Source organism: Diadema antillarum, unplaced genomic scaffold (assembly GCF_040938485.1).
Source record: "Diadema antillarum isolate AM-2024a unplaced genomic scaffold, OU_Dant_1.0 seq00000867_RagTag, whole genome shotgun sequence".
NCBI lineage: Eukaryota > Metazoa > Echinodermata > Echinoidea > Diadematoida > Diadematidae > Diadema > Diadema antillarum.
The window spans coordinates 138,713-161,782 of NW_027271735.1; the positions used below are offsets into that span (position 1 = coordinate 138,713).

General features: G+C 36.5%; 2 protein-coding genes across 3 annotated transcripts in view; both read left to right on the forward strand.

Annotated features, from left to right (window-relative positions):
- The window catches only part of LOC139740607 (vesicle-associated membrane protein 3-like), a 28,956-nt gene extending 19,976 nt beyond the window's left edge, over nt 1-8,980 (forward strand). Inside the window, exons 5-6 of one of the 2 annotated variants that reach the window (XM_071651193.1) lie at nt 1,290-1,311; nt 5,640-8,980. In XM_071651193.1, the coding sequence (XP_071507294.1) occupies nt 1,290-1,309 (20 nt within the window). In that variant the 3' untranslated portion in view covers nt 1,310-1,311; nt 5,640-8,980. The remainder of the gene's footprint in view (nt 1-1,289; nt 1,312-5,639) is intronic. The other variant, XM_071651192.1, reaches the window with a different exon arrangement.
- Nucleotides 8,981-14,059: 5,079 nt separating this feature from the next.
- On the forward strand, nt 14,060-22,714 carry LOC139740616 (transmembrane protein 222-like). The gene is made up of 5 exons (XM_071651200.1): nt 14,060-14,271; nt 16,129-16,213; nt 19,012-19,131; nt 21,293-21,423; nt 22,621-22,714. The coding sequence occupies exons 1-5, from the start codon at nt 14,087-14,089 to the stop codon at nt 22,700-22,702; spliced, it is 603 nt and encodes a 200-aa protein (XP_071507301.1). The 5' UTR covers nt 14,060-14,086; the 3' UTR covers nt 22,703-22,714.
- The last annotated feature ends 356 nt before the right edge of the window (nt 22,715-23,070 follow it).

Consider the following 23,070-nt stretch of genomic DNA (forward strand, 5'->3'; position numbering starts at 1 on the left):
CGATGGTCATCAGCAACTGTGTGCCAAATGCTGGACAAAAAAGGAACAGTGCCATTTATTTAAGATTTTAGTTTATTTTTTTGATAAATCTATGCAAACTTGTCTAGCCTCATAATTGTGGTGGGTTTAAAATAATGTTTTAATCGTAGCATTGGTTGAAGCTGTGGCAAGTTTGTTGCATGGCAGTATGACTCAACTTGCATCAAAGTTTGTCAGAAAGATTTGATGTACTGTAATGCTTTGCAGCTGGGCTTTTCACTCCACACTCTTTCACTCAAAAGCGAATATGTTTGGCATGTAACGCGATGGCAGACGTAAATGTTATTGAAATCGGCAATTGTTATTGTGATAAAGATTGGGGGGGAAAGCAGTTGACCAAGCAAACATGAGGCTTGTTTCTTGGAAGAGTAGATTATAATGGTATTTTTTTTTTAATGCTTTCAGAAAACTTTAATGCTCTCATGCTTCTTCTGCAGCTTGTATTTCACCTTGTTCACATTCTTTTGTTTGCTACAGGGCAAAGATACAAATTCAAATCTATAAAAAAAAAGAGAAAAGAAAAAGAATACTCTGGATTAAATGATGAAGTTTGCACTCAATCTGTCAATCTAATTTTGTCTAATTCTGAACCTAAAATACTGTGAAGATATCGGCTTACTTGCCCCTATGAAACTGAATTCCTGAGAATAAATGGCAGAAAGTTTTTATAAACTTAATACAAACTTAATTGAGGCTGTAAATACACAGCTACAGAGTATACGAAGTATATGATTCATGTGTTGTGCATATAAAATATATCATCTGATTGCATTACAACATATTCTAATCATTAATTCGCAGTTCATGTATTACAATATGCTACCATATGTACAAACTGTATTATCAACACTTTTTATCTCCCAGCCCTGGAAATACAGCCCCTTTTAAATACCAAAAATCATTCAACTCAGTATCCTCTCTCACAAATCACCATTTTTAGTGGGAGATTTGCTATTTTATCCTGTTTCCCCATTTTGGCCGTGATTTCTGTGACATATGATGCTTCTCACTGTAGAGTGTGGCTTTCATGACTCATTACAACATGTACACTGCACTTTCCCTGACCATACATAAACCAAACCAAATGTGTGACTACAGTGTATTCATCTACTTTTCTCATATTCAAACTAATATGTTTTCAAAGATATATCTGCTCATAGTTTCTCATTCATTTTTGTTTTCATGTGTCTGATATTTCACATTTCCATGTTGTTTTTTTAACCATTGCACTTTGTTGCAACAAATTACAGTGTGGACCACACAGGGGTAGAGGTCTGTATTTTAGTATAGCTGCATTATTTTCTGCCTTCAAAGGTTTTCTTTTGTGTCTTGACCAGTTGTGTACATTGTAAAAGCTGTTATGTATATATTTCAACTCTTGAGAAAGCACACTACCTCTAGATTTGTGCTTAGTTTATCAGAACTGGATTTGCTTCTCTTTATTCTAAACATACAAATTTGAAGAAGGACAAAAAAAGGAGAGAAATACAGGGGGAAAAATTAATCAGAAGCTTTTACACTGTACTTAATGGCCTGCATTCACGAAGGTGGTACAATCTTATCCATGGTTTAACTCATGGACAAGATTGTATCACCTTCGTGAATTCAGGCCAGTGTGTACACCTGCAAATTTGACAAGAGCTAGAGATTCTCTGTTACCATGGCAATGTCTGTTGAGTACTGCTACTGTGGTGTGTATATTGCAGTCTGGACTTCTTAATTCCTACATGTAAGTGTATCAGTGTGTGTTTTGATTAAAATATTGTCTAGTCATGTTTTGGCATGCTGGTCGTCTCTTTGTGACTTCACACAATTTATTATTATTAAATGCTTTTGTCAGATTTCCCCTTTTAAACATGCACTGAGCTTTGATATGATGCCACCCTACATTTCCAGCAGAAATGTCTTTTGCTGTTTCAAAAAAAAATGTTCTGCCAAGAAAAGAAAGGATGTGAGCTGACAGTCTGGTTTCCGAGGAGATGGAGGATGAAAGAATCAAATTGATTTAAAATCATGATACACTTGTAGGGTCACTATTGATGCAATTGCAGCTGCTGTAATATGCACACCAGTGTACTCTAACAAATATAAAACATGCTATGGTGAAAACAGAGGACCTTCAGCACAGTTTGTGTTGCATGAATGGCATACATGTGAGGTACAACTGCACTGCAACATGCCAGTGATTTGTCTGCAAACACCATTAAGTAGTATCATTCCCGATTTCCACTAACATACATAGTTTTATGTCTTGTCTGCCTTTGTATACTTGTAGTATATTATCTAACATTAGATGGCTTTTTATTCTCTTTGTCCTCGGGAATCAGAATGCTGATAAGTTTGTAGGCACATGAGACTACTAGGTCGCGTTTGCTATAAAGATCAGTAATATTTATGCATAACGATCTGATATTTATGTTAACAATCTTTGATATTGTGATCTTAGAATCACAGCAAAATTGTAATTTTGCATTTATGTGGGGGGGGGGGGGCAGGGGGTTTGGAAGTGAGTCATATACAAAGTAATACAAAGTAGCGATACCTCCTACAGTTTATTTTGCTGGAATGTTGTATGTTATGTCTTGAAGCAAACATGCTGCAACCATTTCGTTTCTTTTGTTCTTCCTTTTTTGACAAGTCATCTTGGATTACATGTTTTAGAAGGTTTACAGTCCTTCATTACGTATTGAATCCCAGTAGTTTAAATCTCTTCCTTTCACTATAAGATGCAATTCTTGTAAATGCTTGCAGAAAAGTCGGGGAGCAACAATTAGTTTTTATTGTCAGCCTGAGGCCAACCTTTGAATCACAACGCTTTGTTCAAACCTATAAGTCTGTAGAATGAATGTGGTGCAGTTGAGCAATAGGCTTTACATGTAGCAGCAATATCCTTCTTTGTCACCCTAAAATTTGAGCATTGGTCATCAGCATACCACAAGAGAGATCTTTCTGAGTTCGTATAAGACTCTTAAAATGTAACTTGTCAGAATAACCAGCGAAAAATACTTATAGGCAACACACAAACTCATGTTCTTGAATATAAACTTGCATATTTTATGTGGGTTGTATTATTGGGTCATTTGATTTTTCCCCCCCCCCCCCCCCATATTTGCACCAGTGCAGAGTGTATGGGAATGTTTGCCACCATGCATTCATACCAAGATAATGGCATTGTTTCCGTGTACCGGTATACATTTTTGTATTATCAAAACTTACCACATAACAGGTAGTATGGGTCTAGATTACTGTATGTACATGCTTGATTTACTCTCCCAAGTGTCTGTATACTTTGTATATATTGCACATACATGAATGGTAGTGTGCATGGAATGTTTGTCATATATAATTATTAGCCTGTGCCTTGTTACAGATTTGTCAATGTATTGTGATAGAAATCTTACAGTCACTGCTAATGTAACACATTTTGTGCACTGTCATTCTGTTCTTGTTGCATATTTATGTGTACATTGTACATATCAGTAGTGCTTTCCCTTGACCCAAGTTCATCTATAGAATACCAAAGTGTGATGTCTTAGCCATTTATCGCCATGGAAACTGGTTCTAAACAACCTCACCTGGCCTGAATATCTGTAAACACTATTGTTGCTAACCATGCTCGCACCTGGTTCCAACCCAAGCTATAACAAAAGACATCATCACTGTGGTACTCTCTGTGTCTTTATGGTACAAATACCTACCCATGAGCGTGTTCCTATGAAGTATCCTGTGATGTGCACGTAACAATGGCAAGCCGCATTGCAATAAAACTTGATATATACCCTTATGTTTGTTAACTCGTTACACATCGTCTATTAGAATACCACAGCAGTATTTCTGTTTCGTTTTTGCCAAGCTTCTCCTGAATACTAGTAATGAGATTGAAATTGGGTCTTCTACACTGCTTTTACTTTCTTTTTCTCTCTCTCCACTTTGAAGAGTGAGGGAGGCATTTTTCCGATTACTAAATTATAGCACTATTCATTACAGGGTCTATCGTTTTGTATTTAGTTGAGTTTAGGGACCTCACACTGCATTATTTATTCCAATGGAATTTTGTTTTATCTTGTTTGGGCTTTCCAGAAATCAGAGGTTATAGTAGTAGGTTTTTAAATAGATGAATAAATAAATAAAATGGAGAGAAAGAGAAAGAAAGAAACAAATAACAAAGCAGAAAAGGGAGAGGGGAGAGAAAGGGGAGAATGTCATTACCACAAAGAACAGTGCTCATGCAGCGCTGTAGCTCTGCTCTAGCCATGCAGAACAGGGGCCATGGAACAGGTGGGGGTGCTAAGGAGGCTGCAGCCCCCCCCCCCCCAACACACACACACACACACACACACACACACACATTTTGGACTCTTAAAAAAATCGAAAAGAAAAAAAAAAACAGAAAAACTTAGAAAATATAATAACGAAAAATCACAGGAAAACCCATGTTTCTCCAAGGGGTCTGCCCAGAGATTCAACCCCTGAAAGCATTAGTGCTATTGACCCATGACCCCCCCCCCCCCCCCCACACACACACACACAAAAAAAAAAACAAAACTAGAAACATTCTGCAGCTCCCAGAAAACACAAACACTTGTACCAATTTTATATGCAAAGTTCATCAAACCAGCAAAGTGGGGCTTCCTTACTCATACTTCCTTGAACCCGTCCCACCCAGTCCCCGCGCTAACTGTCCCTGATGCCCAGGGATTAACTCTTGTCAAATTATCCAGTATGCAGCAAAATTGAGATCCCAGTCATGAAATGTGATTCATGTCATCCATGTATTAGCACGATCCAAGCATGGCATGAGTAGATATCCATGCATTAACATTGACTTGCATTTAAGGTCATATGTACACATGCATAGTGTCTATGCTGCAGAGCTGTTGTAAAAAGGTTCTAATGTGCTTACTCCCTTCCTCCCTTTGGACTGGACCGAGATTCACATGTAGTCAAACGATGAATCCCGTTTACTATTAAGTGAATACAGGAAACTTTTGAAAAGACTTTCTCGATTGGAAATAAGAAGACAATATTCAAGATATCTTTACGTAGTGTGTGAAGTATCGTTTTACTGTTCACATAAAAGCTCTGTTACCTTCAGCCTCTTCTGTGTATAATGTATACAGTGATGTGTGGTAGTTGATATTAATGGCCAGATATCCCATGGCTGTGGTTTGTTGATAAATCTTTTTGCCATCATTTCCTGACTATTTAGTGTTATTCTTTCATAGGATAGAATGAAAAGAATCTACTTCATTTGAGTCTTTTTTTTCCTTTTGCTTATATATATCACTTTGTTTCAGTTACCAAATTTACAACCAATATGCTGACATCTTGTATTAGAGTATTAAAGTTCCTGTCTTTCAAATTCTTTTTGTTGAAGATTTTGTGAATTTCTTACTGATTTTGTGCTGATTGGATAGGTAGCCTTCTGACTAAGCCAATTTTAGATTACTAATGAGATAGAAGAGTGACCTGTGGGACTTTTAGAATTCAAAGCTCCAGATTATGGTATATGCAGCTGGTATGAGAAGTAGCAAAGTTTTCTCTAATGGTGTGGTGCTGTTATTAATTGCATTGTTTCCCCTTTCGATTTGTCCTTACAGTTGCCGTTGTGACAAATGTCAAGAAGTGAGATTTTCATCAAGGATCAACGTTAAAGTGGTTACTTCTGCAAGTTAAAGCAACACAAGCATCCCGTTTCCCTAGCAACACTGGAGGTTGGAGCCCCCATCAGGTCAAAGATTGATGTCATAGGTCATCCAAGATTGAGCGTTTGTCAAATGTCAAAATTCTGCTACATGCCAAACCAGTCGAAAGTAATCACATTCAAGCCTCATTCGTATGTGTTCTGTAAAACACAACTTTCGTATCAATTCTCCCCTCTGCTTTCAGTAATACTGATCATAATTTGATCTGAGTTATTTTCTTGTCGGTCCCATTAAACAAAGCAAGGAAAGATATTTACCAATTGCTAATACAAGCAAGTATTTAATGCCACACTATCACTGTCCTTACTATTCATATTATTATATTGTAAGTAATTATTGATGATGTTGTCAAGAACAGTACACACAAGGAATGAAGGAACTAGCCCATAAAGTGTTGAGACTACAGCAACAAAATGTCTTCATACATGTATACCTTCAGTCTTTATGAGACAAATAATAAAGGCAGATTTTGCTTTTCTTCTTGGGGGTTAGATAATCCAAGGTTTTTCAGTGTTCCCCTACAATGGCATTGTAGTTTATTAGCTGTATTATTATTCTTTAGCAGGTACATCTCATTAACATTTTGTTCAGCTTCAAAGACCTTTAATGGCTCAAGATTTTAAATTTCAGCTCATACCATAATGCAAGACACATGTATGAGCACACGGTAAGTTGACTGAGGGATAGATTCCCTAGTTTGTTGAAGAGTTGATTAATGTTTGACAGAGCTATTAAAGATAAACTGTCTATTAAACATGTTTTGCATTTTTATTACAGCTCCAACATGTCCACAGAATTCTGAAACTAGAATTTAACATTTCTTCCCCCCCCCCCACCTTTATTGATTTACCTGTAAAATACTGTATGATAATTGCAATACACGCTATAAAGATATATGCGGAGGATTCTCAATTTCTTGGATGGGAAGGTGATAATGTAAACATGGAGTTTTGCACATTGATTGTAGGCTCAATGCTTTCTGGGCTACCTATATTCGTTGTAATTGGTAGATTCTAGTGAGTATATTTGTAAGAAATGACTTCATAAAATGAACAGAGATGAATTGTGATAATTATATATCAGCAAAAAAAAAAAAGAAAGAAAAGAAAATAGAAGATTTGAGAAAATAAGAAGAAATATTGCTTCATTATGCTGTGCATAGCAGTTCAACACGTTATCTAGAGAAAACACATACATGTTATTTAAATAAGAGAAGACAAATTAAAAGCATGTATGTGAAATGTATGTATATATTATCCTTTAACTCTGCAATCCAAATAACTATCTGTAAAGTGTTTTTTTGTTTAGTATATTAAATGTTAGATCTGTTTCATTATGAGACTTGTATATTGGTGTTGAAGGACAAAAACATAACAAAACAAGATTCAGCACCATCTTATCTATATTGGTGGAAATGTTTTAGCTATTTTTATTGCATATATATATATAGGTAGATAGTAATGTATGTGTTGCAGTTTAACTGAATTATACACTAAGAGCCATGAGGTATATACAATATTACCCGCTTGTATTCTATGATTTTGACTGGTTATTCAGGAATTCATATGACTCTTGGAGAAAACGGCCAATTGTAATCAACCAAGTAGCTTAAAATTGGGAGGATGCGTACAGTATGCGAGAATCTCTCGAGCTTGCGAATCTGGCATCACGTTTAACGATGCTTTCATTTCACTGACGTGCAATGTAGTACAGTGTCACAAGTAACGATCATCACTCAGTCACATCATTCGGAATTTAGTCTGTATATCATTCTCTCTGGAAGGGTTTTCCCCTAAAAAGAAAAAGCAAACTTTTGAATAATGATCCAGGTACAGCATCGAGCAGTGCAAAGCCTGTTTTAAGAGTATTGCTCCAGTGTTTGTAGCACACCAATGACATGGGATGAAAAATGACCTCGTGGTGGGACAGAGAGCCATGAATACTACCATTCTCTGTCTATACTGCCAGGGGAAGGTTTGGATACGTACCTGAAGGGTTGAGAGGAATTTAGTGGCTAGCTGTGCTTGGGTCTACCCACTCATAAAGTCACACGGTATGCATGCCCCCTATCAATGCTACATTAACACCATGTTCCTGGCGGCCACAGCAGTCACGTTTCAGACCACCGTGGACGAAACGAGATCGACGTGAGACAACGCGGGGAGACAGAACGAGCAAACATTTTAGGCTGCGATTGCCGTGGTTCCTGTGTCAGATTTTTTAAAATGTCAAAAAAATTTGCCACGGCAGTCACGGTGCTGATCAGGAAATTTGGTTGGCCATATTAACACGGGGTGAACTCAAAACATGACAGCGCATAATAGGCCCTAACAAAACTTGGAGGTAGTCTGTAGTGCAACGCAACAGGAAATATGTGTAGTCTGATCTGACAAGACATCGTAAGAACAGCTTCTGATAGTTACTTGTTCACTGGAGCAAAGAGTGGAACCAACAAACTAGAGTATGGAGGTGGAAGAAAAAAAAAGAACATCCCACCGTCCCATGGCACCTGACACTACATTTCAGGCAAACGAGGCTGCGGTAGCTGCTGGGAACATGGTGTAATGCAGCATAACCTATTCAGCACCACCTCCTGAAAATACAATGGACATTGTGGACGAACAGGGTGTTGATGGCAATGACAAATTTAAACAGGGAAACAAATTCTGTGGCTTTCAAAAGCTTTGAGTTGCCCTCTATATCCATATCATCTCTGCCCCATGTTAATTTCAACAAAGCACATTTACATGTACCGGGTATATGGTTTTAAAAGGAGGAGGAGAAGAAGAAGCAGGTAAATATGGGATAAGGTTGGAAGTTCAGATTTGTCACAGAACACATAATGCAGATGTATCCCTATAAAATCAACTCGCTTTCCACTTGCCACAAACTGTCCATTACCACATGTCAACTCTTTTTGGACCGAAAGAATGAAATATTTAAAAAAAATCTAATTTTCTACATGCTCATTCACTACGCCATTTGGAAAACAATGTCTGTGGCAAGTATACAAATTGGGGCATGTTCAGTAATATAGATCTCTTTATGTCTGTTGTCCAAATTTTGTTGCAGCATGCTGATATTATTTATCAGTTTGTCGATATTTTGTGATTTTAAATGAGTATCAGACAATGACTAGTCTACATTCCAGCCACAGCTTTACAGATATCTCTGAGATAAAAGCAGAGAGCAAGGAGTTTTCCCCAAGAGTGTGCAACCAAAGGATGCAAGTCATCATTTATGGAAAGGAGATTATAGAGAGAGAAAAAAAAGGTAAGGTTTTGGAGTCCCTTAGTAGATTTATGAAATTTGTCGAAGTGGACAAAGCGAAATAAAGTGTATTCATCTACATCTTCTCATATTTTATGATGGTTGTATTAAGTAAGCGATAACTGTTTTAATAATGTTTAAAAAACAAAAAACGTAATGTCCAATGAATTCTGGCTTTCAATTCTCGTCATATTTCGTGATGACCCCGGTGTAGCTTTAGTGTGATCTGCCTGAGTGAGTGTCAAGTCTACAGTGCCCCATGATTTCTCACATGAACATTCCAAAGAGAAGTGACATGATATCATTTGCATCCGTGGTGTAGTTGAGGTTTGTGGAATAATGAGTTCATGTTAAGATCATCTACGTTTGTACAAAACAAGAAAATAGCACATATTATATTTAACAAGATTGTATGTATGGCTTGTGAAGTGTAATTTGAATTTAATTGAAGTTAACATCGATGTAGGATAGACCATGTGGCATATTCTTTGATGAATTGATTTATTCTTTTCCGATGTTATGTTGGTAAGGTATATTAGAGACCGTTTTGGAGACTAGTGTTTGTTTTTTTCTCACGTTATTTATACTTAGGTTTTGTGATAATTTTTGAAGAAGTAAGACGGTTGGTAGAGAGATGATCAGAAGGAAGGAAGGGAGGAAATTGAGGTGAAAGGTGTTTATGAGTGCTCTAAAGCAGGAATTCACGAAGAGCATAAATCCAAAATGTTGCAGCAGGTGTTATGGAGGGGAAAAAAATATAAAAAGGATGAGATGGGTTATCCACAGATGTGAAAAAAGCTGTGTTTGTGAGACCAGTGCAGCATTAGGGATGGCCAAATAAGCCATGTGTAAGATGATGGGGTTTTGGTTTCAGTGTGACTCACTTCACATGATACCTGCAAGTCACAAAACTCGAAGCCAACTTGTTCCAGTAAGGAAAGACTGGATCCAAGGCAGCAATATTATGATTTACATTGAATTTGTACTTCTGCTGATTTTGATTTCTCTGTAGGAAGGGACCTGTGTATGAATGAGTTGGGAAGGGTGGGTTTATTCTTGATTTGCAACAAACCCATGATTCCAACTCTTTGAGGGAAAATTATGTCAATTTTTCCTATGAAAAGTGTCATATTTTCCTTTCATATTTCTGCGCTGTTGTTGATACAAAAAACATTTGGTATTCAAACAAAAATGTAGGGTTAATCTTTGTATCTAAAATGGATATTGAAAAAAAAAAGTATAATTCATGTTTAGCTTCCACATTTGCAGTGAAAACTATTTGTTTTAGAAGTTGCCATTGGTATAAGTACAGAAATACTGAATGTAAAATGTATTTGTGTTACATGTTAATAAACATGAATGTGAAGAAAAGACAAACTCAAAAGTGTTGATGTACAATATTTATTCACCTGGAGAATGTATGTGCCTATGTGTGTAACTGTGTTGATGTATGAAACCCAAATGTACGTGTGGATTGAGTGAATGCAGCAATATTGGTGGAACACGTAAAGTTTGAAGAAAATCAGACAGTCCATTGAAAAGTTGTGAATACAGCCTGTATTTAAAGTTTCTCTGTTGCCATCCCTGGATTAGAAGACAACAAGATTTTGTGACGTCATGCATGGTAAACGATATTAAAAGAAATGTGAATATAGAAAATCCTACGTGATCTCACTTTTCTATACAGTTATAGCATGTTAAAAAAGCACTAGACTTATACATCTTTCAGAAGGCAGTGGGAATGACCATAAATTTTAGTGACAATGAAATACTGTATGTGTACATTTCATTAAAAATGAAAGTTTATGGAATTCTCCTTATATGTACATGCATTTTGTTTATATTGTTTTTCATATTAAAAACAAAATGTTGTACAGTGTAGTCTTCTCATTTAACCCATTGAGTATATTCTGGATTCATCCTCAACAGGTTAACAATGGCAGAACAGAAACTTTAAAAGTCTACAATTTTGCAATAGATTGTCTGATTTTCCTCAAACTTTCCTCAAATCCATGCATGTATTTGGTTTTCATTCCCCTGTAACCTTGGGAGTAGGAGTCTCATACAAGTGTAATAGCATGTTAACCCTTATTGAATATGCTATAAGTTCCCTTGCTGATTGGTCATCACTTGTGAAATGGTACATACCGTAACATCCCCTTTTCCACAGTGTACTCCTTCATACCATGTCGTAAATGTTGGTTCTGGCTTGAGAAAGTTGTACATGTATACAACTGTTTGCTTGCATTAAAAAAAAAAGAATTAGATTAAGAAAAAAAAAATTATATATGTATATATATATATATATATATATATAATATATATATATATATATATATATATATATATATATATATATATATATATATAATATATGATATATATATATATATATATATATATATATATATATATATATATATATATATATATGATATATATACGCATATCAAGCAAACAATGGCCGAAGCAGAATGATTGAAAAGAGGGCAAGGGGCTCCATGAGTTTTTCACTACCCTTAAAAGTAATTGTTTGTGGTAACAGACAATGTTGAAACATAATTGTTGATACTGGTACATGTACATGCACTTCTACATACCGTAATTCGTTCTGGGTAGGAAAAATCTGTTTGTTCAAGTTGGCTTTAGCGAAGAAAGTGAAATTTAAGTACGGTAACGGTGACAATATCATTGCAGTCAGATGAAAATTGAAAGGAAGAAAAATTACAAATTTCAAAAATACATTGTACACTGTATGCTGCTGTTTTTGTGAAATTCTGATATTATGCTAGTCACATAATATTATGCAAATCAGATTGACTGATCTCGAAAACTCCATTCCTGAGAGAAGAAAGGCAGCTATGAGGTGAAATAGGGAGAGAGGAGAATTAAGCTACCGCAATATCACTTTTTGTTGTTGTAAGACATGGGCCGGCCCTGTTTTATGAAGAGCTACATGTATAATTGATTATATACCAGTAGTTGATTTCTGTATCATAAAGTCGATTGTATGTTTTGATAAAATGGGGCCATGGTGTACTTACTATTCAGATGGATAAGAAATGCATCTCTTTTCATGATCAATCAATACTGATCAGAAGGTATACAAGGGATATTCCCTCCAATTTGTAAAGGGATTTGTACACCTGATTTTAATTTTAGAGCACATATCCAACACCTCAAACTGCATGCCATTATACTAACTGTAGGGCCTGTATCAGAGAAAGTTTGGGAAATCTGAGAGAGGAAGCCAGCTTTCAAGTTAGTCGTGTATCATTATTTTCCATAATTTTCATTCATTTCTAGCAGTGCTAATTAACCAAAGACGGGACAAGCTGAATACAGTGAGGGTAATAAGATGCTATCACAGAGGTGAAAACCAATTTCAGCAACACAGCATGCCGTGTTTAGATTGTCTCAGAAACCTTGACATTTCTGTGGTGCATCATATCTTAATTTGTCAGTTTTTGCCTTTTTTTTTTTTTTTTAATATACATGAACATAAAGCAGTGTAAACAAAATTATAAATACATGTATAGTTGTTTTGGTCGCAGAATTGTCAAAATCCTCTAAATTATGCTAAATTCACAAGTGATCCTTGATAGTTGGGGTCTTAGCGACATGAATTAGAACCTTGAAATCTGGTTTCTCTAATTGGTATTCAAATATACTGGTGTAAATATGATTCTGTGCAGATACATGTATAAGGAACCAATGTAACCGATTCCATCCAATCCTCCCAAAATATTGGACGTACAGTTAATTCAAAGATGCCATATTTTGACAGGAATGATTTTCGGCAAAATTTGATTCCATCACAGCGTAGATTGGAAAAATCATTAGTTTCAATTTGGAAATCAGTGTGTCCCAAAGTTTGGTAATTGTGAAACTATAGTTGTCATGGAACAAAATATTTTAGTTAACTATGGTACGTTGCATGCATTTATGTTTCATTATCTTCTGTGATATTGTAAGAAACCCTAAATATGCCTGTGATTGTAAAAGATAAGATAAAGGTATAGGGTCTACATTTTTCACTTTAATTTTCCCAAGTTTCTTGAATGATAGGCCTAATTAATGATATGATGAAATGATTTCTAATACTACTTAAGAACCTTAAAGGGATAGTACAGTATTGGTGGAGATGAGAATTGGGCTTTTAACTTTTTGCGAGATACCAAGAAAACACTTAAGATATAGTACAGAGCATACCATTTTAAGAGGAATTCAAAGTTTATTAGATGAAAATCGGGTTTGGAATGACTGAAACATCCAAAAACAAAGTGAAACAAAGCGATCGTAATAAAGTGTGGGTCCTACACTTTATTAGAATTGCTCTTTTTTGGATATCTCAGCCATTTCAAAACCAATTTTTATCAAATAAATGTTGAATTCCTCATAGAATTACATGCTCTTTCATAATTTATTATTTCACTAGAGGTTTCTCATTATCTCACCGAAAAATGTTAGAAACCTGAAATTAGGTCTCAACCAAAACTGTATGATCCCTTTAACATAGGTTTAATGATAATTGTAGTGATGATGCTAACAAAAATGAAAAAAAAAAGTCCATAGTACTAGTGAGAACAATAATAGAAATAGTAAAAATGAAATTTTAAAAGTAATAATAGTGCAAAACATTTCATAATGATAAGCAGAAAAAATTACATTTTGGACAGACCAGAGATCATTATTTCCATATCATATGTTTTTGTTTTCTTAAATTGTATCCATTTATTTGTTTATTTACCTAGCTACAACTTTTTAAAAGTGGATATTTTCGCTTGAGTAATTTTCGCGCTAGGAAGAGGAGGGTAAGTTTTTTTTTTTTTTTTTTTTTTGCCTTTCTTTGTTACATTCCGTAAAATCAAGACATCGACTATACTGGAACAGATGGCAAGCAAAAATATTTGCTTGCTTTTAATTATCGCGGTAGTTTCTGGTTGTGCGAAAATGCGCGAAAATTTCAACACCGCGAAATTTCCACCATTACACTACTGTACTAGTAAACTGTGTAAACATGACGTCACTTCACTTGTAAACATGGTGGTTCTGCGGGTCTCCGCTGAGAGATGAAACACAAATATCACCGGGTTCCAATCGGAATGGAAAACGACCCTGAACTTGTCATTAATGGTAAAAACGGTCGATCAGAAAGAACGGATGATCAAAACGTCATGGCAGCAGGAGAGAGCATCGATCACAAGCGGATGAGATACCCGTTTTGTATAGTTTGGACGCCAATTCCCTTGTTAACGTAAGTCTCGAGCCCCACCTATTGTGAATTATGTTTGGGCAATTAGATCTATGCACTGGGCGGATTAGCCCCGGAGACCGCGACGCCAGGCGCGGTCCTGGCGGCTTCCCCGCAGTTTCGCTTATGTTAGTTCAAGTATTCTGTGCGCTTGTGCAAGTGATTGTGAATTCTGTGAACATCGGTGAGCTGCTAATAAGACATCATTTTGTGCATCACAAGCAATGAAATGCATCAAACAGTCACCGATGATAGTCATTTAGGTTTCATCGACCCATGTAAGTATTCCTAGTAGTTTCTGTTGAAAAATTAAGGAAATATAGCGCCGCAAAGGCACCCGTTTGTTCAACATGAAGATCTTTTATGGGAGCACGGCGCAGCCGCCACACGCGTGTGGCGGCTGTCGCAGTTATGGGCGGATAGGTGTATCATCCCGGGACTTATTTTGTAGAATTAACAAATGCAGTGCGCTCGTGAGCAGTTTTAAATGCCCAGGATCTCGGTGGAATTTAGTGGAAAAAGACACAGCTATGCCTATCAGCCTGTTTTCATGCTAGTAACATCAATGGAATGGTATACATGGTACTGCTAAGATAATCAACTGATCGAAGCTGTGTCTGTGAAGCAAGCCAAGAAATGCTTGTTTTTTTTTTAGGCAGTGTGCCAGTTCTACTTGTTAACCCGTTCATGCCGTTCCTTACGGGAACCTGGTATCCTGCGGGAACAACTGATACACTGATATATGGGAACCTGGTATACCAGGTTCCCAAGATCAAGACAAGAGTGCCTGCTTTCGCTTTCGTGGCCAAAATTCATGCTTCTTTGTGTTATAAAGTCCCCAAAAATGGGTTTGATAAAAAGATTAGAGTTTATTCTATCAGCACTTGTTCTCTTTCTGTGGGAAGAATTCGTATATCACAGTATTTTTTTACATGGCTTTGTTCTGATTTAGTTTGCCCTTGCTCTCCTACAAAACTCGTATGAACATGTACATTAGTCATTACGATCAGAGCTGATCACAGTAGATATCTGTGTTCACTGACCCCAGTCATCACATTCTGGTGCCTGATTTGTGTAAAACAAAAGAGTCTGTTAGCCCATCAGCGCACACTCTATTCATACATTGCACCAGATCGATATTTCTATTGTTCAAGGGCACATGTAGTTGACCGTGGGGGAGGGGATGCATGCACCGCTTGACTGCTTTCGCACAGGTACAGCCAGTGGATTACCAACCTGTCCGTTCTCTGTCGACGGGCAAAAAGAATCTCGTTTTGGGACATTGAAGGTATTTAGAGAATTGTGGAAGGAATGGGTTAAGTTGTCTAGTTTATTTGTCAAAATAAAAAATAATTTGTTTAAATCCCAATATCATGTTCTGGCAAATACAGGGCAACAGGGGCAAGCACTGTATAGTAGGAGGCCTACACCACAATGATACAAGACGTTTCTAGGGCATGAGTATGATGTTGTTTGTACTTTATAGTGTAGTCATTGCAAAATTAACTTGGTGAAAAATGTGTAATTGCATGTTACATTGCCATTGTTTGGGTTTTAATAGTTTTTGTAGGAGATAATCCTGGTACTGGGCGCTGTGACTCAGTACGTGTTGGGGTCACTGGTGTGGTTATGTACATGTAGGAGATAAAGTTAGTGTTAATTTCTCACTCCACAAAGGTATTCAAAGATAGACACTTTTCAACCTTGTGTAGAGATACCAAGAAGATGTGTCAAAATATCTAATCATTACATTTTAAATTGGTAAATATAGTTATAGCTTCTGTGGGATCTTCTTTGCATTTCTATTGTCATTTTTTTGAAAATATTGTATATCGTAATATGTGATTTCTCCTGTTTCAGATGGTTGTTTCCATTCGTTGGTCACATGGGAATAGCCACATCCAATGGCATTATCCGGGACTTTGCTGGCCCCTACTATGTATCAGTAAGTACACAGATGTGTAGAGACTCCACCCCTCTTAACTTTTTTATGCCTCCACCACGAAGTGGTGCCGGAGGCATTATGTTTTCGGGTTGTCCGTCCGTCCGTCCGTCCGTCCTTCCGTGCTAACGAGAGTATGCTTGTGTGGCTAGGAGAACAATAGTGCACAATAGATGGCCTTTATTCCGTCAGGCTTGTGTGGCTAAAATTTTTGCTTGTGTGTCTATTTTAACAAAAGGGAGAACAAAGGGGTAGACACACAAGTATATCACCGTAAGGTCGTCCGTCCGTCCGTCCGTCCGTCCGTCCGTCCGTCCGTCTTTCCGTCCATCTGTAATGAATTTTGTGGACAAGGTAACTATCAAAACCTGTTGAGGTATCCTAATGAAACTTGGCATGTATGTGTATTAGGGGGTGAAGTTGTGCCTATCAACTTTTGGGTGCACGTGCTCAAGGTCAAAGGTCAAAAGGTCAAGATCAAATATATAAAATTTCACTATTTCCACCATATCTATGCAATGCCAGAAGATATTTTTTTGAAACTTAGTGTATACATGTATTACTCAATTTAGATTCTCTGGTTAAAGTTTGGGTCATGAGGTCAAAGGTCAAAGGTCAAAAGGTCGAGTAAAAGTATTAAAACTTCTTTTTTTTTCTCTGTAAATTGGAAAATTGTTCAAGGTATCTTCATGGAACATAGTATATACATGTACTGACTGGCAGTGATTATCTAGAGAATGTAGGGTTCATGGGGTCAAAGGTCAGGGGTCAAAGGTCAAGTGCAACACTTCAAAATGTTACTATTTCCCTCATGTTCATGCAATGCCAGCAGGATTATTATTATTTTTTTACACTTGGTGTATGCATGTGTAACCTAATAGAAATTCTCTGGAGAGTTTTTTTTTTCTTTTTCTTTTTTTTGCCTCAAAGGTCAAAAGGTCTAAGATCAAGTGAAAGTGCTGAACTATCTTTTCCTCCATATCTCAGAAGTGGCTCAATTTATCGTGAAACTTACTGCATATTTATGCATGTTCTACCTGAAAGTGATTACTAGTATCTTATGAATTTTAGGGTCAAAGGCCAGATCAACATGGTAACAATTTACTATTCAGTACAGAAATTGCACTTTTTCTCCATACCGGTACCATGAAAATTACTCAATGCATAAATGTATGAATGGGTCAAAGTCAAGTTAAAGTCCTTAAATCCCCAAATACATGCTCTCCTATTCATCCAATTAAACCAAGGTCAAGGAAGGTGAACATTCAACACATTTAAAGTGACAAACTTGTCGTTTCAATATTTTGCCAGTTTTGTGAAAATGTAATCACACATTGTCCACATGTACTATCTAGACCTATTAGGAAAATCATGCATTATGGCGGAGGCATACCAGTCGCCATAGCGACATTTCTAGTTTCCTACATGGTTTGAGGTTACATGTCAGATTGCATACAAGTGTTTATACAAATCATATCCATATGTACAATGCCTTCCCTTCATAACAAACACAGGTACAATTTTGTATAATGAAATTCCTGTTACAACTGAAGTAAAGATTCAGGTTTGATACAAAACTATAAGCTAGATGTATCTTTATATATTTTGTTTGTTCGGGTATAACAAAAGTATTTAGATGTAATAAGGAAAACTGTTGGTCCTGAGGACTTTGTTATGATGGGAGTCGCCTAGGTATAATTATAAATAGCTGCATGCTTAGATACCGTTTGGATTATAGTTAAATGGGTAAAACATCAATAGGTGGTCTGCACTTATGCAGAAATCGCATGATTCTCTTCAACTGCATATTCAGCACATGTTAAAAAGCATTCTAGATGTACATTTAAACCCAACACCCCTGCCCCCCTTCCCTCCCAAGGTTTTGAATTCCTCGGATAGACTTGTCTGTAATAGATACATGTAGCTAGCATGTCCACATAATGATACTGTCTGTAGAAATTATGCCAAATATTTTGTGAATTTTGCGAGGCGGGTGCTCATCCCAAATTTGAACATGTTAAAGTTAAGTTATTTGAAAATATTAACTCTGATCTGACATGAATGTGGTGTACAAGTATATATTTTCTGTTCAGTATACAATTAGTACTTTACTCCACAATCACAAATTTATCCAATGGCAAACTTGTCAAAACCACAAACCAGCGTGAAAATAAAAGCACGCGAATATTTTGGCTTGCCATATGTTCTAGTAGTTGATATCTTGATTAGGTGGAATTAAAAATCATGTGAAACTGTTCTTATCAGGCCGAGTGCAAAAAATTAGTTTCACAAAAATCGCTATCCACTTTTACAGTGTACAGTATGGTACACATTTCTTGTGAAGCACTACATACAGTGTACCTATGTGTAGAACTATATGGATGTACATGTACATATTGTAAGTCGATCTTACACCCAGCTCATTTAATTAGGCAAATTTCAACAATTAGCATTGTAAGACTGATTACCATTCAGCATTTCAGTGAAGTGTTACAGTATGATGATGTGCCATTAGGCATCTTGTCAACATGCTCTTTAAAGCTTATGTATAATTACATAATTTTACCAAAACAACATTCCTCTCAACCAAATTTCCTTTAGAGTTGCTGACAATGAATGATTGATAGATGTTGCATCCTAACAAGATGTATATAGTGTGCTTGCAAATTGTACAATTTTCCTTTCTTTTTTGATATCTTAAACCAATTTTCTGTGGAGTATCTGACAGCAAATGACCAGTAAGTAGATGTTGCGATCATTATACTTCATCTCTGTCGTGTCATATCTCTCTCCACATACAGGAAGATGACATGGCCTTTGGGAGGCCTACCCGCTACTGGGTGCTGGATGCTGGTGATGCTAAACCAGGCTCCTGGGATATGTCTGTTCATGAAGCCTCTGAAGAATATAAAACCAGAATGGTAAACTATCATTTCTTTCTCTAACTACATGATTGCATCAGCAGCAACTTTTTCAGTAGGACAAATTGGTTGAATGTTAACTGTCATAGTTTACTTTGATTATTGATTTGTGTGCTCTTTGTGCTTTAGTTTCAAGGGCAGTTATTAAATGCCTAATTTTAGATTCTTTTACAGTCTGAGTAGAGCTCACAGCTGTTGTTTTTTTCTGTTTTGATTTTGTTTTGTTTTATTTTTTGTTTTTGTTTTGTTCTCCTTTGACCCGAGGCATGTGTATTCTTCTCAAAGATAACATAGAATGGTGTCCAATCCAGTCTGCTCCAGGTGAATGTCTAGATTGATCTTCACTGCCGTACTGTAGACTCTGATGACTGCTCAAGCCATGTCCCATCAGAGTTTGGGTGGTAGAAGGCTTCACTGTGCACCACGTATTCTTTCTGGAGTATGTGAGTGGCCCTGAAAAGGGCCTACCCAATCCCGACATTTCGGCAAGCATGTTCTTGCCGTTCTCAAGGGAATGAGAACATGCTTGCCGAAACATCGGGATTGGGTAGGCCCTTTTCAGGGCCACTCACATACTCCAGAAAGAATAAGTGGTGCACAGTGAAGCCTTCTACCACCCAACGTTCTACCACCAGGGAAGCCTTCAAAGATTCCATCAGAGTTTGCCTAGTGTCTCTGGCTACCAGTTGTTTGCTGTACAAGTCCAGCACATCCATTACCAAGAAAACCTGTTGTAATGAGATCTCTGGGTCTGCCGATCTTACCTCATTACAACTGGCAGACTCTACCTTGTTGTAAAGTTATGAAAAAAGGAGATGAGCTGAATACAGTTGGGTAATTCCATGAAGTTGGGGCAGTGTCCATGTAGCATCGTGATATTTGAAAAATACATTTCAGCATAACTCAATATTAATTATGCTTTACATTTATTGTTTGTAGGCTTTACATTTGCATTGAGGCCACACATTTTCCTGGAAATTTTGTGCCATTCAGACTCAATTTTGATGAAGTTATTAAACAATATGTAACGGTGTCGTGTAGCATCGTGACGTGTCCATGTAGCATCGTGAAATTTTAACATTTGGTCCTAAGAGACAAATTATGGCAATTAGCTTGACCAAAATTTGATGCAATATGCATATTTACTAGATTTAGTCAGATAGCTTAATATCTCAAATTTCCTGTACACAGTTTTAATTTTACAAGAAAATTACAAAATGTATCACGATGCTACACGGTGTCCTTTTTTGTTACATTTGGTGGACACCGTGTAGCATAGTGACACATTGTGTAATTTTCTTGTAAAAGTAAAACTGTGGAAAATAGGGTTAAGATATTTAGCTATCTGACTAATGTAGTAATTATGCATATTATATCAAATTTTGGTCAAGCTAATTGCATTAATTTGTCTTTTAGGACCAGATTTTAACTATCACGATGCTACATGGACACGTCACGATGCTACAGGACACCGTTACATTTTTTTTTTAATAACTTCATCAAAATTGAGTCTGAATGGCACAAAATTTCCAGGAAAATGTATGGTCTCAATACAAATGTAAAGCCTATAAAGAATATATGTATAGCATAATTAGTATTGAGTTATGCTAAAATGTAACACTTTGTGCCCCAACTTCACGGAATTACCCAGTTATAGAAAATTTGAACCACAGAATTCATCTCGTTCAAAGTGGTACCTCATCGTAAGCAAACTGAATATATATACATGTGATGGGGTTACCCTACAGCTGTATATTACTTATTGCTCAATTTGTGCATTCAGTTGTCGGGAAAGGGTAATTAGTCTTGTGCATACCCTTGACCTCAAGGACTAATTTACTTGCTCATTGACTCAATTGTAGTAGAGCTTTTTCTAACATGGCATCCATAGTTGGATACATTTGAAATGAAATGTTTGTTATAAAATTTGGTGAAGCAAGTTTCATAGGTGCAACTTTTCGGTTGTTTACCCAAAAATGTTTTCTTTGGGGTTTTTCTAACGACTTTTAGTGTATGTTTCTCACACAGCACCATTATGTTGGTTTATAATTTTTGTTTTCAATTGATAAGTGTTGGCAGCCCTGAGACTAGTGTAAGTAATTCATTATTTATGTAGTTATAATCAGTGCTCTGGATTATCTTCTTTCTCTCCCCTGTGAAGCATCATCTTTGCTGTGACAACTGCCACTCCCACGTTGCCATGGCACTGAACCTCATGAACTACAAGAGCAGCTCCTCCTGGAACATGGTCAGACTAGCGTTTTATACATTCATCTTTGGAAAATATGTCGGGTAAGTACACTTTAACACCCTTTTCTTCATTCTTGACGTCATTGAACATATTTTGGAAAACTTTACTTGCTCTTTACGTTGGTATGACGTGAGAGATTTCTCACAATCTATTAGGTCTCTAAGAATTATTCCATCAATTTCTGTAAATGTATGCCTATTTCATATTGTCCATATTAAGTTGATATGATTTCCACAATCTATGATGTGCTTAAGAATTGAGGGAAATCCAGGGAAACCAGGGACCTGTTTAGAATAAAGCTATATTTGAAGAGTTTGTTCGCAAACACCGATGAGTCCATTTTTGAAGATTTTGAAATACGGTGTCTGTCATAAAGTACAAAATAATGCCTTTTAAATGATTTATTAGTCACTTCATATAAAGGTAAATTTTTGAAGTTATGGTCAAAAGAAGCAAACATTTTCTTATTATTCTCTTTATTTTTCTTGACCTTTAATCGCAAATATCTCCATATTTTGGCAAATATGGACTTATCAGTTTTTGCGAACAAACTCTTCATTTAAATAACAGGGAGGAGCTAATGTGACACAGTGTATAAAAGCAGTAGCTCTAAAGGACATAACAGTCTGGTCCTTCCTTTGTCCGAAAATCCTGGACAAGGTGGAGTAGGAAAGCGGTTCTGTGGTGAATAATACGCAGTTCAGTATAAACATATTGCAAACTTGCATCTAAACTATCCATCTTTTTTGTTATGAATCTTCAGATTATTTGTGGGTCTACAAGTGAAAACATTATATGGGCGAGAGAGAGAAAGAGAGAGTGAGAGGTCAAGGGAGAGGGGAGAAAAAGTTTTACTTTATGATATTTCCATTGACAAACTTTTAACAAAAGATTTCTGTCCATTGGTATGTCTTGTCCTGCTGAATTGAGTGAGTTGTGCCACAAACATGCTTGTTAAAAGAAAAAAAAAAAATGTTTTCTAGGAAAATCTCATTAAGAGAAATCTTAGTGTGTCAGAGTTTGTTGGAATGAGGCTACATGTATCATATTTCTTCTACATCATTTCTTGTACAGTGTTTATATTTGCAATATTCCTTTGTGGAAAAATTAACCTCATCACCACAAACCAGTCTCAACAGAGTAGACTAGATGGGGATTAATATCATGTCTGATTGATCATTAATTGATGTGCTGCATTTCAACAGTCATCTATTTTTTTGCCCATTATCTTTTCACAGACTTGCTGGTGTCTTGAAAACATGGCTGCCCAGCGTGATACTTTATGGCACATTAATTACTGTCTTGGTGGTTTTTATGTGAATCCTCTCATATACGTAATTGAATTTCCTCATTTACCTTTTTATACTGTTTTGTGAGGGACCACTTTTCAAAAATACCTGTGAGCCTCTTAACCCAGATAATCCTTGTTTGTTGTTTTTATTTTGTGGGAATTTTGCAACAAGTGAATGTTGATCTCTCTAATGTAGTCTCCTAGAATGTCTGCTGTAGATGCCTATTTGAAGCTAAAATTCCACTATATGCTCAATTTGACATACAAGTGTACAAATAGATAAATCCCCCAAATCAAATGAACAGAATGTGAAGAGTTTGTTCGCAAAAACCGATAAATCCATTTTTGAAGATTTTGAAGTACGGTCTCTGTCATAAAGTACAAAATAATACCTTTT